A 19,012-nucleotide genomic window follows, 5' to 3' on the forward strand; every position below is an offset into this window, starting at 1 on the left:
AATGCTTAGTAAATGGCCCCCTTTGTTTGGTGCATTGGCTTCTATGCCCCGACTTTAAATGTGTCCTACCCAGTAGGGTGTGGAGGTAAGATCAATTGTGCAAAAGCGCAGGGATCATTATTCTTAAAAAAAAAAAAAAAACCACACACACACACAACTCAGGCTATTTGCTCAAACGTAAAATTAAAGAGGGAAAAGCGCACGTCTGTAGGCCATCTCATGCTTTCTCCTTGCAACATTCACTATCCAAATTCCCTGTCAGTGCAAGCAGATCTCACTCTTGCAGGATTAACTAGAACCGAAGTAAAACACTCTAGAAATAAAAATTGTCTATGGTGTATAATAGCTGTAGGTGCTGCTTTATGATGACATATAAACAGAGTATCAGACCGACACTAGGGCAGCTCAGGCCTGGAGCCAGCCACAAGCTCCATTTGTGGCTGAGGAAGAATGCATAAACAATCCTTTTCAGCGTGGTTCACTGTCAGAGCTTGTCCAAGGGCTGACACCTGCATTCTCATGCACAGACTGTGGCCTAGAGGCATGAAAACTGGAGGTGCTTTGTAAGAGAGCGTGCTGTTGGAAAACACCACCCTCCTCTTTCCTCCTTTAAAGCAAGCAGGAAACTCTCTAGTTTTGTTTCTAGAAAAGAGAAGGGTGAGCTGGTTATAGCGCTTTTTCTGTCCCTTAACTACCAGCCTTTCAACCTTGGTTCTCATACCCAGCACCAACAAAACATTTTCCTATGTGCAATTTATCTTCACCCCACATTTTCACTGCTGAAATTCACTATCATCAGAAATAATGACTAAAGGAACCAAGGCGACCCGCACATTTAACCTGTCTTACAGAACTATTTATTTATTTATTTATTTTTAATTTTTATATTTTGAACTAGTACCTTCTCCTGCACCAGGCATTTTTCTTGATTTGAAACACTGCGCCATGCATGCATTTATCTAAAGCAAGCAGTGATAGTGACTTCAAACATTTAGTAAAAGCTGCATGTACCCAGATTATATGAAGCATTTCACTATTTTACCCTGCCTTGGGTGAAATTTTTTTTTTTATTCAAAAAGGCGATTAATAAATTAAATTAATAAATGGTAAAAGACTGGTTATGGCAACCACTTCTCTTCAGGATTAAGACATCAGGCTTCACAAATCTATGAGTCCCAGAGTCACTTCACTTGAGCTCTTTCTTAAATAATCACCCAAGGAACAATGGACAGGTGCTTTTGAGGTCATAACTGTTACAATCATAAGCACAATTTAAGCAGTATGCTTGTCTCACCTAAATAAGTGATCCGGATGCATTATTGCAAACTGGACCTCATTACAAGATTTAAACAGGAAGATGAGGGCACAGGGCCTACGTTTCAAGGCGCCGTCACAGATATCGACTCCAGGATAGGATGGCTGAGAGGATTGGTATGAGGCGCGCACAGCTTTTACTTCAGAGTTCAGAATTGAGATCTGGCTTAGGTGTGCCATCAAGGAAGGTTATTATCATATCAAAGTCATTCAGTGCCAATGAAAGACCAGTGGGTGGTCTCCATCTAGCAGACAGCTGTGCACATCACTAAAAAATGGAAAAAAAAAAAAAAGAGGTGATAATGAAAACTCACAGAACAGGATAACTAACACAGGAAAAATCATCTCCAAGTTTTCATTATCACCTATTTTTTTTTTCATGTGTGGGGTTTTAATTGCCTCTTGCCAGTTTGTGTACACCTCTAAGATAATCATAACTGGGCATGCCTGTTTCCCTCGTTAGCAGAAAAGCCAAGTAGCTCCCCATCAAAAGCTCAGACGTGTCCAGCACAGGGGCTGCAAATTTCTATTGGTAAGGAAGAGGGAGAACATGAACTAACAGCAGCAATCTTCCTTCTCTCAAGGCATGGAGAGTTCAGCAATTTGGAAAATGGAAGCAAGTCCGCTGAGCCAGGTACAAACATCAAGGATGCCACTAGTAGTCACCTGCACTGCTCCAGCTACTGATCTCAGCAAAGATGGGTGACGCCGGGCGGCATTTCTGTGATGTGCACCTTCACAGCTCCCTGACCGTGAGACTCAAAAAAAGACCACAAAATACTGCTGTAAAAACCTAAAATGGATCCGTTGCCTGTTGGTTGATTGATTGCTTACAAGAAAAGCTCAGTCAATTAGGCCGCTGTTTAAAAAAAAAATTCACTCTTTGGTGGCAGCAAGTATTTACTTTTGAAAAAGAATAAAACTAAAAAAAAACATGGTCTTTTGGGGTATTTTTTTTAAAGAGTTTTCTTTAACGGTGCCAATGAAAGGAGGCACCTCCTCTCCACACCCATCCCCAGCGAGCACGTGCTTTACCTGCAGCTTTCTACTGCTGCTGGTCATCTCTGCCTACTGAGGCCAAGGCCCTGCTTCCTGATGGGAGCTCACAGGCGGGGCAGGAACTGCTGAGAACAACCACCAGAAGGCAAATATTGTTTTTTTTCTCTTTTTGAATTGCGCTTCCTGTGCTTCAGACCTGAATAAATAACTGCTGAGTAATGTTCTCCACGCACGAGCCCTAGAAGGTTGCTGAACCGTGCCCAGTCAACTTTTTAATCTTGCAAGCGTTTTTATGAAGCTGTTGAAAAGGGCAGACTATATCATTCCCCCCCAGTATTGTGCGACGGCGGGCTAGCAAAGACCCAGTTCTCACTCTCATTATCGTTCAGTAAATCATTAACACACACCGGGCCTGTGGTGGTTAGAAGCAGGGCCTGAGGTAAGGTGAAGCTAGTTACATTAACTCACCAATCGGCTTTTATGCTAATTATTTACAAGACTCGGGGCTCCCGCCAAGCCAGCTCGAGTCAAAAAGCAGGGAAAAGGTGTGGCCATGCCTTGAGGGTCAGAAGGCTCTACCTGCTTCTCCGGGAGGAGGCAATGGGGGGGCCTGGCAGCTGCTTGAATTGCCAACCTTAAGCCATAAAGTACTCGGATTCCCCCACTTCTCCAGGTAGCAGGAAGTGGACAGTTCTCCGACACTCGGGATTGTCAGCCCTCTCTCCCCTCCTCCCCCCGAAGCAAGCAACGAAAGCGGGAAAAAGCGAAAAAAAAAAAAGTTGCAAGGGAGAGAGGACGGGCAATCCTACGCTCGGGATTGCCAGTCCCCTCTCCCCTCCTCACGAAGCAAGGCGCGAAAAGACGAAGCGACTTACTTTTTTTGCAGCCCCCTCCGGAGACGGACATCGGCGAGGACGATCGCGGCTCCCTGCCTCCAGCTGCCCGCGAAGATAGACGCATCGTACGGGCGAAAGCGGCCCCTGTGCGTGCAATTGGGCCGGTCAAAGCGTGACGTCACATGCCGTGATGCCAAACGTCGTGACGTCACGCCTTGAGCGGCCCAATTGCACGCACAGGGGCCGCTTTCGCCCGTACGATGCGTCTATCTTCGCGGGCAGCTGGAGGCAGGGAGCCGCGATCGTCCTCGCCGATGTCCGTCTCCGGAGGGGGCTGCAAAAAAAGTAAGTCGCTTCGTCTTTTCGCGCCTTGCTTCGTGAGGAGGGGAGAGGGGACTGGCAATCCCGAGCGTAGGATTGCCCGTCCTCTCTCCCCTCTCTCTCTTGCAACTTTTTTTTTTTCGCTTTTTCCCGCTTTCGTTGCTTGCTTCGGGGGGGAGGAGGGGAGAGAGGGCTGACAATCCCGAGTGTCGGAGAACTGTCCACTTCCTGGTACCTGGAGAAGTGGGGGGAATCCGAGTACTTTATGGCTTAAGGTTGGTCAAAGCGTGACGTCACATGCCGTGATGCCAAACGTCATGACGTCACGCCTTGAGCGGCCCAATTGCACGCACAGGGGCCGCTTTCGCCCGTACGATGCGTCTATCTTCGCGGGCAGCTGGAGGCAGGGAGCCGCGATCGTCCTCGCCGATGTCCGTCTCCGGAGGGGGCTGCAAAAAAAGTAAGTCGCTTCGTCGCTTTACACTGCCAGTCCTCTCTCCCCTCCTCCCGGAGCAAGGCTGCTTTTCGCGCCTTGCCTCGGGAGGAGGGGAGAGAGGACTGGCAATCCCGAGCGTAGGATTGCCCGTCCTCTCTCCCCTCTCTCTCTTGCAATTTTTTTTTTTTTTTGCTTTTTTTCGTTTTTGTTGCTTTGGGAGGAGGGGAGAGGACTGGGGCTGCCCCGGAGACCAGGACCCATGGACGCGGCCAGGGCAGGTGAGCGGGGGCTGGGGGAAAGTTTGCCGCCTACCCTTACCCCTGCCTCTATCGCAGGGGTAAGGGTAGGCGGTAAGTTAGCAGGTTAAACGCGCGGCAAAACGGCAGGGTAAAAAGGCGATAGTCGGGGCGCGCGTTACTGTATGGGAGGGAATAGCTAATTCGATCGTTTACATCTAATATACATGCCGCGTGCGGAAGGGGTTACCCGGGGATTTAAGGACGCGGTAAGAGTACGTTAAAGGGGATTGTGGATCGCAGGAAGGGCTAACGCGGCCAGAAAGTGAGTAGAAAGCGGGTTAGGAGCAGGGTAACCGCGGCCGCACTTTACTGGATTGACCTGTCTGAAACTGCAAAGTTATCTTAATCACTGTATTCTTTTTCTGAATAGATGCGGCCGGTCTTAGAAGGCTTCTGCCGGGCTAACAGTGTTGCTACTCCACAGTAGCGCCTCCTCGGATAAAGAGTGAATGGAATTTTATTTATAAAAATCTGTTACTATTTTGCTTTGTTTTCTTACTACTGTGTTCATGTGTGTGTGAACTTTGGGGCTGGAAAGGACGTTGGCAGGGACAAATAAACCATCCATATGCATGGTTTACAATGCTTTTTAAAGGTAACGCTCTTGAAAAGGACCCCAGCTTCATCAGGCTGAGGTTATTTTCAATACAGTTACTTGTCAAACTGTAGGTGGTGTCCACCCCACGACTGAAGCCAATCCGTGAAGTTTACGAATGGTCATTTGTCTTCCAGATGGACAATCACCCATAAGCGCTTTTCTAACGTTTGTTGAAAAGCACTAATAAAAACGTACATAATTATGTCACAGGCATATATTATGTATTATATACAGGGAACCGCATGCCAAATTAGACCGAAGTGATTTAAACTTGGCGCTGGCGTTCTGTATTTAGGTCCGAATGGTCTTCTATAAAATCTTCTCAAGATACCTAGACGCAGATTCTCTAAGGTGTTACTCCACTACAAATACTGCTTGTTTGGCCTAAACCTTTTTCCCATTGAAAATAGGAGGATAGCATAGTAGAAAAATCTGGAGGTTAGCACAGCCTTACTGTCAAGGATAACGGGATTGTCTGAGTATTGTGCTGCCACAGAAAGGTGTTAAACATAAAAAATGTTTACGTGAGTTACTTGCCTTGTTAAAACTGAACAACTAATTTAACATTACATAATCATAGTAAAATTATTAAATAAATAAAATTTAGTTTCAAAACCAAAGTTAAAAATATATTACAGATCTGGGCTTTGACAAAAGAATTCCTGGTTTTAAAAGCACAGATTTACAAAACTGAGACTCAAAGGCAGACCTGATGACTCAGTGGTAGTGCCATGCAATAGACCCCAGAATGATTTACAAGTCTGGCTTTAGTTACTCCAGATGGCTGGGAATGTGGCAGAGGTTGTATTCACAGCCGCTGTCACACAACAGCAACATCTATTGGCCAGATCCAGGAAACACACACCACACCAGAGGAACAAGGGGGGATCTGGATTCAATTCCTGAACCCAGTTTCTGCCACTTGGGCCAGCAGGAGCTGGGGATGTGACAAAGGCAGTCTGGGGAGTCCTGGACAGTGCAAAATGGCTACACCCAGTGGCAAGACTCTAGGTGCATGCACACCAGGTTCTGCAATCTGAGATCTCTGGCTAAGGACTATCAATGCAGTGGCTGGACTAAATGGCGGAAAGGCTATAAGATGAAGTTTGATGTCATCTAGCTTAGTTTGGGCTGGTTCTGATTGTGGTGATAGCAAAAAAAAAAAAAAAAAAGTGCTGCAGGAGGCTGCTAGGGCCAAAAGGAATGAGGGAATCTGCACAGAGAAAATACATTTTGAATTTATTTCAAGAAATTAAAATCATTTCTGAGACAGAAATGAAAATTTAGAATAGTGTGACATAACTGACAGGTAATTTAAATACAATCAGGCTCTAAACATTTCTACATGTTCAGAAGACCTCACACCCAGAGCCATGCACACCCAGCTGGCTTCAGCCAACTCATACTCCTGATTCTGGATGCCACTAAATGCTGGTGGCTGCAATACTGGCTTTGAGGTTGTTGTTATTATTGAGATATTTAGGGATTATTCTGGAATGCTGGTTTGGGGGGAATTTTTAAACATAACAACTCGTTTGGGGGGGGAGGGGGGAGGGGGATCCAGAATCCAGTTTAAAACTAACACGGCTATGCAAGCAACACCAAATCCAGAGGTCTCCTCACTTATTGTTACCCTGCATCAGCACAGAGCACGGACAAGGTGTAGCAGACAAAGTGCATGTCACAGTCCTTATTTACTAGCAGTAATTCTAGAAAACCACCCTCCCATCAGTCCAAGGCCCAATAATAAATATGCATCCTTCCTTTTCAGGACTCGGCAGCACAAAAATGAAGGTCAACTAAATAATACAGGGCAATATCCTTTTTTGGGACTAACTTAATGCAGTTCTTAATTAGGTCCAAAAGAGAACGAGCCTTTCGGTGCATTTCTTCACGCCACTGCATGCGATATATGTTTCATCTGAGAGAAAGTTAGTCCACTGAAATGAGAAGAAATAAAGATCCGCAAGGTCTTAATTCTATCCTGACCTGGTGGAGGGAGCTCAGCTCCCCAAAAGCTACTCAAACAATTTAATTAAGCTTGTCTGATAACAAGTGGGCACAACATAGATCTGATTGGGGTTCTTACATTACATATTGAGGACATGCTATGCTTAAGTATGGGTTTTCCACTTGTTTTGTGTGTGTGTGTGTGTGTGTGTGTGTGTGTGTGTGTGTTTTTCCTTTGGTAGGATTGTGGTGCATATGGAAGGCAGTTATACAGGCAACGGCTCACGCCACTCCCAACCCGCAGCTTGGCTCAGAGTTAAGCTGAAGCAGTTTATCACAAAACATTGGGGCCAAGTGCGCTATTTAACACACGGGTGGATGTACATCCGCAACCCCTTAGGCTATAAGGGGATTAGCGCGTCCAAAATGCACGTCCAACCCCTCCGCGAAACTAAGAGCGCTCATCACGTGCAATTGCATGTGGAGGCTATTAGCTCTTCTCCCCAGATCCATAAAATAAATGCGTGCCCGACCCACACACTTCTATGCTCAAAAAAGTGGACAGAAAAGCAGAAAATACTGCTTTTCTGTACATCCTCCAGCTTAGTATCATAAGTCGGAGGAACCAAGAGGTTTAAAAACATTTTTAGGTTAGGAAAAGGGACGTTCAATTAACGAGCATCCGTTTTCCTAACCCATGGCCGTGCACAGGTTAGGAAAACAGACGCTCGTAAAACTGAGTGTCCGTATTTCTAACCCGCTGACAGCCACCTCTCCCGGGCGCCCCGCTGCCAAGGAGGCGCTAGGGGCGCATATTTATCTCTGGTGCCTCCTTTTTAGCATGACCCCTCATTTAAATATCTGATCAACCCGCCCAGGAGAGGTGCTGGGCGTGCGTTAAGAAAGCGGGCACTCAACACTGAGCGCCTGGTTTTCCGTGTTGATTAATTGCATGGGACCCATTGTAGTCTAAATTCAAACTTTAGAACGCAAGCAAGGAAGAGTCTGCCACATACCCCCCTCACACACACACACACACGTAAACAGTGACACGTCTCAGATGTGTCTGTGTCTCAGATCACGTGAGTCTGTGGATGAACATACATTGGGGGGGGGGGGGGGGAGGTTATGCGTGAGGGGGGATACGTGTAGGGGTGTGTGGGAAAGATTAGGAGATGTGTGGGAGGGACCTGCTTGTAAGTGGAGGGTGTTGTGGGGTGTTTAGGAATGGGGACGTGTTTGTGGGGGAGGGGGGAGGTTTGTGGGGGAGTTTGGGGAGGGGGGGAGGTTTGTGTTTGTGGGGGAGTTTGGGGAGGGGGGAGGTTTGTGTTTGTGAGGGAGTTTGGGGAGGGGGGAGGTTTGTGAGGGAGTTTGGGGAGGGGGGAAGCTTAACTGTGCGTCAGTGAGATGGCTTGAAAGCTTCGAGCTGCATCAGATCTTTTTTTACCCCATCTGCCAACATTCCACAGCTTTTAACTGCCTCCCACTGTAAAGCAATGGGGATTTTTTTTGTGAGAGAGATTCTCTCTCTGAAAATACTGACCCAATGTTTTGGGGGTTTCAAACTCATCTGAAATATTCCTATTTTCTTGCAGAAAGCCACATCTGGCGACACTCCAAATGCACCCAGACAGACATGGACCAACTTTTACATCATCCTCGCCAAGATTCCATATGTCAGAAAGCATAAAAACATTATCTCCTTTCATGTTTTGTTTACCTTTTATTTCCATGCATTCAAGTGGACGAATACTTTATCCAGGACTCAGAAGGAAGTTTTGGGGCGTGGCTGGGTAATGTAAGGGGGCATGTGGAAGTGGGGGTGAGAGATGGTTTGTGTGTGGGGAAGTGGTACGCCTAGGGATGCTGGTTGGGATATCTAAGGGCGGTGACTTGAAAGCTGCCATCCTTTGGCCATTGCTTCGGTGTTTCCTTTCCCTGCCTGTCCACACTGCACAGCTTCTAACAAGGAGGTGGACTCCCTCCTGCCCCCCTTGCACCTGTGCCTCCGGATGGAATAGATCAGGGGTGGAGGTGGGGACTGGGAGGCCATCAACTTTGGCAGGTCAGGGTGGGTGGGGGAGATCACAGTCCACAATGGACCAAGCATTAGTCTCCCCCCCCCCGGAGGCTAACGCAACAACTTATCTACAATAGTTAAAAGTTTGTGCTTTACTGGTGGGTTAATGCAAACCGTGTTGCTTAACACAATGTACATTAACTCGTTTTAAATATGTGTTAGCTATTTTGCATGAATTTGCATGTGTTACAGCTTATTAATATTTTTATTCCATCAGTCTATGTTATCTGCATTAGCATTAGCCTCAATGCACTTTTATATATTGGAATCTAAGTGCTGACGATGGTCCCTGACTTAGATATCCATGAATGGAGAAAGGAAGAAATGCTAAGAATATACTTGCTCTTAAATTCAACTCCCTTATTGAGAAGGCAAGAAACTCTCTGCACTTGGGTCTCATTTCATCTACACAGATGTGATATATCCAGATACATAGTTTACCCCCTTTCCCCCACCTTGTGCGACACACACGCACAGAACGGATTTCTTGGCTGTTAAAAATGCTTACATACGGTTTGCGAAAAGCAGCTACTGCATTCTCCTTTGGCAGCTGAACTATATAACGCCCCCCCCGCCCCATCATACCCTTTCCCAAAGAGCTAGCAGACCCGGAGAAAACTGTTTACACCTCCCACTGACTGAGGGAGGCCACACTGCCTCCTTCCCCTGCAAAAGGTCACTTAATACTGTGATAAAAACAGAAAGAAGGCTGTTACGTTAGGCACAACTTCCAAGCAGATCAAAGCTGAGAACTGACTCACTTCAGCAGACCGCGGCTTCCCACCGAATGACCGACTTGGAGAAACCCAGTTTGCCGGCCGGGTGGCAGGAAGCTCTGCCTCCTGCTTTTCTCACTGCTGAAATATTTCCCTGTTCCTTGAGTGTGCAGCCGTAAGGGGGGGGGGGGACAAGTGGGAGAAGGAATGAAAAAAAAGGCCGTTCGCTTCGCCTGTAATTAAAAGGCCGGTTAGCAAAGAAACTGCGGGCAAATGGTATGTTACAGCCCCTGCAGCCCGAGAGGGTAACTGGGCAAGGAGCAGACCTGACATCGAGGGGGGCTTGCACAGTAATATTTGGAATTCCTGTCTCAAGACGTGTGTTTTACACAAACTCAAGTCAAAGCAAAGGCAGGCGAAATGGAAGGGACCAGGACGGTGGAAAGGACGGAGGAGGGGCCCAGGCCAGAGAGAGAGAGAGGAGCAGAGCAGTCCCAGTCAGACGCAGCCCGCCGGCCCGGCAGGAGGTTGCAGGCAGCTCAGCTGCTCCTCTCTCTCTCTCCCTCCCTCCCGTCCTCGTTAGTATTCAGGCGGCGGAGCCTCCGCCGCAGGCGCTCACTCACCAGGTAGTTCATGTCTCCGGCAGGTTCCGGCGATCGGCCGGAGGCGGGCAGCTTCCTCCCCGCAGCCCAAGCTGCTGCTTCTCGGCCTCCCGCGGCTTAATACATGCTCCGGAATCCCGGGCTCCGGCGCCGGACCGCCGGGATCGGGCTCTGCTTCCGATCGCCCGGAGCCCTCCGGCGCCTTCTCCTCGCCGGGGGTGTCTGCTGCTGGCGGGGGGCGGGAGGGGTGGGCTCCGGCTCGGCTTCTCCCGGCTACAGTATCCGCTGACAAGACTGAGTCCTGGGGAGACTCCGCCTGGATCACACACACAGGGAGGGAGGGAAAGAGGGAGGGAGCCAGGACACCGGGGGCAGGAGGGAGGGGCTAAGGGTGGGGGGGGAGAGAAGGAGACCGTCACAGACGGGGAGGGCAAAAGGGAACCGGGGGGGGGAGAGAAGGAGACCGTCACAGACGGGGAGGGCAAAAGGGAACCGGGGCAGGGAGCGGGAGACGTGCGGTACAGAGCGGGAGAAGGGCCAAAGAATGGGATGTTGGGAAAGCTGAGGCAGAAACTCATCATAATCAGAGAGCCACAGGCAGAGAAAGGAAGAGACAGGCAGCATAGCATGGAAGAGAAGAGGGTTAGTTAACTGTGTGAAGGGACACCACCAACAGACAGAACGAGTGAGGAGGGAGAGAAACCAGCATAGAAAGGTGAGAGGAGCAGCCAAGGATGGTGTAATACGATGGGTTAAAAATTTGCTCTCAGAACAAACATTATGCTGTCCTGTCACTTTTTAAGCTGGGGGCTTGTTTTTTAAGCAGGGCTTACACAAGTGGTTGTGGGGGAGAGTAGCTTGTCTGTGCCTGGGACCTGATGCAACAGGAGGGGGAATGCCTGGCCAGCAGCCCTACCCTGTACAGAAAGGTTCCCAGACTCAGGTGCTGGCTCATCTACCTGAACACACTTATTTACAAAGCCCTATAAAAGTTCAGGGTACTCCGGTGGGAGGCTGGAGCCTCACCTGTGCATTGACGAGAGGCGCAGGATCTTTCCTGTTGAAGCTGTGTGCTCCTGTTTTTCGGTCGCACTGGGGTTCCCTGACCTGATGAGTGGCAGGATGCGGATTAGCTGTGTGCTGCTGATTTTCGGTTGCACTGGGGTTCCCTGACCTGATGAGTGACAGGATGCTGATTTGGTATGTATTATAGTCACAGGAAATGAAGTATGTGTGCTGTAAATAAAGCTATATTTTCATTACTGTATATCTCGAATCTTGTATCATAGTGTGTGTGTGTGTGTCAGTGTGTGTGTTTAGTACTGTGCAGGTCTGCCTACCTCCCATTCAGGCATCTTGTAACAGATGGGGCAACTGCTGTACAAAAAAAGACAGTCGGGCCGATACAGTACAGTGCGCTCTGATGGAGCGCACTGTTAACCTGCCATTGGACGCCATTCAGTAAGGGGCCATTCAGTAAGGGGCCGAAAACACGTGTCCAACCCGCCGAACCTAATAGCGCCCTCAACATGCAAATGCATGTTGATGGACCTATTAGGTATTCCCACGTGATTCAGAAAACAAAATGTGCAGCCAAGCCACACATTTTGCTTTCAGAAATTAGCGCCTACCCAAAGGTAGGCGTTAATTTCTTCGGGCACCGGGAAAGTGCATATTGGCGATATTAAGTCGGAGGTCCCGAAGGGTTATAAAAAAAAAATTTGAAGTCGGCCCGCGGCTGTCAGGTCGAAAACCGGACGCTCGTTTGCCGGCGTCCAGTTTCCGAGCCCGTGGCTGTCAGCGGGCTCGAGAACCGATGCCGGCAAAATGAGCATCGGCTGTCAAACCCTACTGACAGCCGCCACTCCGGGCCAAAAGGAGGCGCTAGGGATGCGCTAGTGTCCCCTAGCGCCTCCTTTTGCATGTTCTACGCGGGCCTCATTTAAATACAGAATCGCGCGCACAGGCAAGTGGCCTGTGCTTGCACCGGGAGAGTGGGCGTTCGCCTGCTCTCCTGCGGACTTTACTGAATCGGCCCGAGTGTGAGAGAGAAGAGGATGGCTACAAACTGAAAAAAAAAAATATAAAGAGACAAGAGTAGAGAAAAGGGCAGAGAACTTGACCTGTAGAGCCTGTGAGTGCTGGAGGACTCGTGGCTTTAGTCATGGTTGTCACAGTGTTGTTCCTTGAGACTGAATGGGTCAAAGCTTGGCTGGTGGACTAGTGATTAAAACAATAAGAGCCCTTTTGATTATAATTACTCAAAGAAGACAGAATTACATTCGTTCCTTTCCTTCCCATCACCTGTCATCTTCAGTCCCTACATCTGCACCCCATCACCCCACTAATAACCAACTTCCCATCATTCCTCCCATCATAACCATCTCCCCCCACCCCAACCCCGAATGACACCTTTTAATCATCACCTTCCCATCCTTCACTTGCCACTTTGCCATCCCACTTATTTTCCTATTTCTCATCACTCTAAAGTTATTATAACCCTCCTCCTCAATAACTCCCTTCTCATCACCCATGCTTGGATTTGTCAATAGGCACACTAGGCCTGTGTCTAGGGTAGCAATAATTTTTTTTTGAGGGGGGGGGGTGGCAGTAGGCTGGCTGAATTTCACTCAGCGGAGAATAGCCCTCTGCTTCCTGATGCAGCCCCTCCCTTTCCAGGCAGCTTGCAGGGAAAAGAAATGGGAGGAGAGTGAGCCTGGAGCACAGAGAGCATAGGGAGATCATTTTGGTAAGATTAGGAGGGACTGAATGGGGATCATTGGGGGGGGGGGTGAGAATGGAGGCTGAGGGATGAGGGTGAATCATATGGGGGGAAGGGTTTGTGTGTGTGAGAGAGAGAAGACATTGATGCTGGTGTGTGTGTGCCAGATTGAGAGGTTAGGGAAGAGTTGTAAGTGGGGGGGAGCAGGACCAGAGCACATCCTACTCCTCCCCCTTTCTCAATCCCAGAACCTCTCTAACTCCCTCTCTTTCTCCCATGCCAGATTAGTAGTCTATGGTTACACTGTCAATCAAAAGTGATGTCAGCCAATCAGTGTTCACTTCTGGTGTAAGCCACACCCACTCCACACCCACTCCCATAGAAGTAAATGGGTGTAGCCCTGCCCCAAACCCTGCCTCTGGCCCTGCCCCTGCTGCCCCCTTCCACCTCCCCTGGTTATGCCCCTAGCTCCACCCCTCACCCCCAATAGAAGTGAATGGTGGCCCCTCCCACTCCCTGCCCCAAACCTAACCCCCTATGATGTCACTTGTGGCCCCTCCCATGCCCCTCCCCAAGCCAAACCCCCTATGATATCACAGGTATGTCATCACCAGAAGGCCAACCCTCACCCCCAAAAACATGCCCCCTAGAACATTATCAAAAAGGGCCCTGTCACTTTTTAATGATGACAGAATTGATGGATTAATGGCTGTTTTTGATGATCTCACCAGATGTACATTCACTTCTATTGAGGGGAGGAGCATGGGTGGGGGGTCAGGGGCAGAGCTAGAGGTGTGGCCAGGAGCGGAAGGGGGAAGGAGGGGCATGGCCAGGGGCAGGAGGGGGTTTAGGGCATGGCTACTCCCATTCTCTTCTATGGGACTGGGCAGGGAGTAGATGAGGCTTAGACTGGAAGTGAACGCTGATTGGCTGAGGTCACATTTGATTGACAGGGTACCCATAGACTACTTAGATTCCCAATTTACCCCTTTCGTCAATTTTCCCCATCTCTCATCCGTCCCATCCCCAGTCCTTTCTGCCTCTCCTCCCCTATCTCTAGACTTCTTTTCTTCTCATATTCCTCCCTCATATTCCCAGTCCTTTCTGCCTCTCCTCCCCTATCTCTAGTCTTCTTTTCTTCTCATATTCCTCCCTCATATCCCCAGTCATTCTACCTCTCCTTCCCTCTCTAGTCTTCCTTTCTTCTCATACTCCTCCCTCTTATCCCCACTCCTTTTTATACCTCTCCTCCCCTATCTCTAGCCTTCTTTCCTTCTCATACTCCTCCCTCCTATCCCTAGTCCTTTCTATCTCTCCTCCCCTATCTCGTCTTCTTTCCTTCTCATACTCCTCCCTCCTATTCCCACTCCTTTCTACCTCTCCTCCCCTATCTCTAGTCTTCTCAGCTTGGAGAAGAGACAGCTGAGGGGGGATATGATAGAGGTGTTTAAAATCATGAGAGGTCTAGAAGGGGTAGATGTGAATCGGTTATTTACTCTTTCGGATAGTAGAAAGACTAGGGGGCACTCCATGAAGGTAGCATGTGGCACATTTAAAACTAATCGGAGGAAGTTCTTTTTTACTCAACGCACAATTAAACTCTGGAATTTGTTGCCAGAGGATGTGGTTAGTGCAGTTAGTATAGCTGTGTTTAAAAAAGGATTGGATAAGTTCTTGGAGGAGAAGTCCATTACCTGCTATTAAGTTCATTTAGAGAATAGCCACTGCCATTAGCAACAGTTACATTTTATTTATTTATTTAACAGTTTTATATACCAAAGTTCTAGCAACAAAGTTACTAATCAGTTCGGTTTACATTGTAACAATAAAATTGACAGAATGTAGAATAATGTCTTACAGAGAACAGGGAAGATTTAACTTGGAAAAATAAAATAAAATAACTTAATGAGAGCAATAAATAACTTCAACGGAGCAAGGAGAGTACAATTTAAATAACAAAATAATATAGGAGAATATATGTTCGGAATTGAATGAGTCGGGCCTGAGGTCGAATATTGAAAAGTTCAGAATAGTTATTGGGATTAGGAGAATGCTTGATTAAACAACCAAGTCTTGAGTCTCTTTTTAAAGGTGGGAGTCGATTGTTCCAATCTCAGGTCAGGAGGGAGAGAGTTCCAGAGTTTAGGTCCAGCGCTGGAAAGAGCTCTTTTACTAAGAGAAGTTTTGAGCGGATGGGCCTTTAGCGTGCCTCTCTGGGCTAGCCTCGTTGGACGGGAAGAGGTGTGAAGTTGTAAAGGGATGGTGAGATCAATTGGAGTGGAGTTTTTGATGACTTTGTGGATTATTGTTATGGTTTTATAGAAAATTCTCTGATTGATGGGGAGCCAGTGAAGGTTCTTTAAGATGGGTGTAATATGTTCCCTTTTGTTGGATTTGGTTAGAATCCTCGCAGTGGCATTTTGTAATAATTGTAGAGGAATACATGGAATAGACTTAGTTTTTGGGTACTTGCCAGGTTCTTATTGTTGAGAACGGGGGTTTTAGTGTACCCATGGGCCTCAACCCGGGCCCAGACCTTCAAGGCCGAGCTAAGGGTTGACGGTGGCTCCGCATGGCTGATGGTCTTACCCTCTGCCAGGCCGGCAAGCTCTCAAGGCCAACATCCGAGGATGTTGGAAGGTGAATGGTCCTCTGACCATTCCGAGCCCTTTCGGATCTGCTACGAGCAGCATGGAGCAGCAGCCCTATATAGGGCTGGTACAGGAAATTAGTCCCAAGGTGGGACCAGCACACTTCCTGTGCCTGGCCCTTTAAATTCTGCAGAGAGGCAAGCGCCGACACCTAAGGAGAGCAGCAGGGAGCTGTGCAGGACCGTGGACAGCGGCCTGCACCGTCGTCATCGCGTACAGACGCTGACAGAGCCTGAGGAGCAGGCCCTGCCATCGGCAGCGGCTCCAGCCGCTGCGGGGAGCCCCGGGGGCGGCTCCAGCCGCCGGGCCAGCCCGGGGTTGCGGCCTTAGCACCGCGAAGATGGGAAGCAGCGTCGGGGGCGGTCCCAGCCCCGTGGGAGAAGCAGAAAGTCCGCGGCTCCAGCCGTGGTGAAGGCCGACAGCGGCGTCCTGCCGCGTCAGCTGAAGAACAGCATGGGGTGAGTGAGCCTGCTCGCGGGGGAACCCGCGGGCAGTGTTCATAACACTTATGGCCTGGATTGGCCACTGTTGGAGAGAGGATGCTGGGCTTGATGGACCCTTGGTCTGACCCAGTATGGCATGTCCTTATGTTCTTCTTTCCTTCTCATGCGCTTCCCTCCTATCCCCACTCCTTTCTCTCTCTCCTCCCCCTATCTCTACTCTTCTTCTCATACTCCTCCTCTTCCAGTCTTCTTTCCTTCTCATACTCCTCCTTCCTATCCCCAATCCTTTCTATCTCTCCTCCCCTATCTCTAGTCTTCTTTTCCTCTCTTACTCCTCCTCGCATTCCCAGTCTACTTATCTACTCCCTCCTATCCCCAGTTCTTTTTATCTCTCCTCCCCATCTCTAGTCTTCTCTTCTTCTCATACTCCTCCCTCTTATCCCCACTCCTTTCTACTCACTTATCTCTAGTCTTCTCATACTCCTCCCTTTTATCCCCACTCCTTTCTACCTCTCCTCTCCTCTCCTATCTCTAGTCTTCTTTCCTTCTCATATTCCTCCCTCCTGTCCCACTCCTTTCTGCCTCTCCTCCCCTATCTCTAGTCTTCTTTTCTTCTCATACTCCTCCCTCCTATCCCCAGTCCTTTCTATCTCTCCTCCCCTATCTCTAGCCTTCTTTCCTTCTCATACTCCTCCCTCCTATTCCCACTCCTTTCTACCTCTCCTCCCCTATCTCTAGTCTTCTTTCCTTCTCATACTCCTCCCTCCTGTCCCACTCCTTTCTGCCTCTCCTCCCCTATCTCTAGTCTTCTTTTCTTCTCATTCTCCTCCCTCTTATCCCCAGTCCTTTCTACCTCTCCTCCCCTCTCTAGTCTTTTTCTTCTCATACTCCTCCCTCTTATCCCCACTCCTTTTTATACCTCTCCTCCCCTATCTCTAGTCTTCTTTCCTTCTCATACTCCTCCCTCCTATCCCCACTCCTTTCTACCTCTCCTCCCCTATCTCTAGTCTTCTTTCCTTCTCATCTCCTTTCTGTCCCCACTCCTTTCTACCTCTCCTCCTCTATCTCTAGTCTTCTTTCCTTCACATACTCCTCCCTCATATCCCCAATCCTTTCACCTTCTCCTCACCCCATTGCTAGTCCTTCTCTTTTCCCCATCCCTGGTCCTTCTCTTCTGCCCATCACTGAGATCTCCTTCCTGTACTGATACTTAAGATCCCTTTTCCTTATCCAATACATTAAATGAATTATACACACTCAAACAAGGCTGGAAAATTACTCAAATTTTATAACATGAAAGATGGACATGTTTGCCAGTGTGCTTCAGATTTTTCCAGTTTTTGCACAGAACCTGTGCCTGAGCTGCGCCTAGGGGTGACAAACTCCTAAATCCATCTCTGATCATCCATAAGTGTATTTCAAAAAATCCAAGTAACTCTATATCCCTTCCGCCATCTCCATTACCTTTGCCCACCATTCTGCTTGCAATGCGTATTTATTTAACCTCCCTGCTTCCCAACTTCCCCATCATCTCCTCTCCCTCCTTTACACCCCAGATATCTTCTCTCCATCAGCTCACCTCCAGATTAATTCATCCTCTTCCCGACATGATCCCTCCCCGTTAACCTCCTTGCCCTCATCTATCCTCCCAGCACACCCCTCCTAATCACATTCTGTGATTTCTTCCCATCACCTTTTCCAGTCACCACTGATCTCTTTCCATAATCATATTTTACTCATCCTTTCCTATCACTCGTCACCTTGCCTCACTTCAATTTTTTTTTTTTTGCTTGTTTAATAAACCCATATTATCTAAAATATATTAAATATATCATTAAGTTCAAAAGCACACAAAATCTGTGGGTGTATATTCATCTGATATTAAATATGAACTATAATATGAAGGAGAAAGATTTATTCTAAACCATAAATACCACTTTATTATGTATGCATGTTGGTTAAGTATGTTTTAACTAAACTTCTATGTTTTATGATTGTAATCCACCTAGAACTACATGTCCTGGATTGGGTGGAATACAAAAAAATTAAATAAAATATACACATTTTTAACTAATCCAGTCAGCAGTTTCCTTCCTTCAGCCTTGCAGACAAATTTGAAGAAGGGACCCAGGTGGTCTTGAAATCTCCATATTACAACATTATTTGGATTATTATTATTACACTGCTCCAAAAAGGTATCGTACACTACAAATAATTTAGCCATCTTTCTTCAAGGTCAACATAGCTATTGAAACTCTGCAGTTCAAAGCCATTATGCAAAAAGTGCCATTTCTCCAAGAAGCTGAGTAGTTCTTAGTATAGGCAAGGCCTTTGCTGGCGGATTATCTCACCTTGAGTTTTGTATTCTGTGAATAAATGCATGCAAACATAGCACTGTACTGTGACATACATAGGAGGGTCAGACAGGGAAAAGGTGTGACTCTAGAGAGATTTTCTGTTGCACATACAGTATGCCGCGCTGTGACATGGTAACATCAGGAGAGGGCTCAGGCAGGAGTAAAAAGCTATCACTACATAGAAGACCAGCACTCTGGAACATCTAGCCTATATAAATACAGTATGAACAGCTGAGGAGGGACCTCCCGGAAGGCGAGAGCAAGATAAGATGTTGAAACGTGAAAAAAAAACCCCAGTTTTAGTTTAAATGCTTAGTTATGTTTGCAGTTGCCTTGCATAATGCACACCATTACAGCTTGATTTAAAAGAAAAATGATATGAAGAATTGGCAGGTAAAAAGTTTACAGCAGCAGTAAGTACTGCTGAGTAACAGCCAAGGCTATATTCTGCTTAACCACAGCATAACATGTCTCAGCGGAGCAGCCGCTGCAGTAGTAATGGAGCATCACTGCATTGGCAGGCACTGCTAGTTCATGGTCATTCAACGGTGAGATAGAGGCCGGGGTGGGAGGAGGGGGGGGGTCTTAGTCCAGATCCCAGGAGGGCAGGCGTCCATTACATCCCTAAATCCCACCTTCACGCTTTTTGGCACCGGTTACAGGCTTGCGACCTGCTGAAAACCCCCCC

At 47.9% G+C, this 19,012-nt stretch overlaps 1 protein-coding gene across 1 annotated transcript in view; it reads right to left on the reverse strand.

The window, feature by feature from the left end:
• Positions 1-10,541, reverse strand: part of BCAR1 (BCAR1 scaffold protein, Cas family member) — a 159,233-nt gene extending 148,692 nt beyond the window's left edge. The window contains exon 1 of the mRNA XM_029608803.1: positions 10,173-10,541. Coding sequence (XP_029464663.1) covers positions 10,173-10,184 — 12 coding nt within the window. The 5' untranslated portion in view covers positions 10,185-10,541. The remainder of the gene's footprint in view (positions 1-10,172) is intronic.
• Positions 10,542-19,012: the final 8,471 nt, after the last annotated feature.

Source organism: Rhinatrema bivittatum, chromosome 7 (genome assembly GCF_901001135.1).
Source record: "Rhinatrema bivittatum chromosome 7, aRhiBiv1.1, whole genome shotgun sequence".
NCBI classification, from domain to species: Eukaryota; Metazoa; Chordata; class Amphibia; order Gymnophiona; family Rhinatrematidae; genus Rhinatrema; species Rhinatrema bivittatum.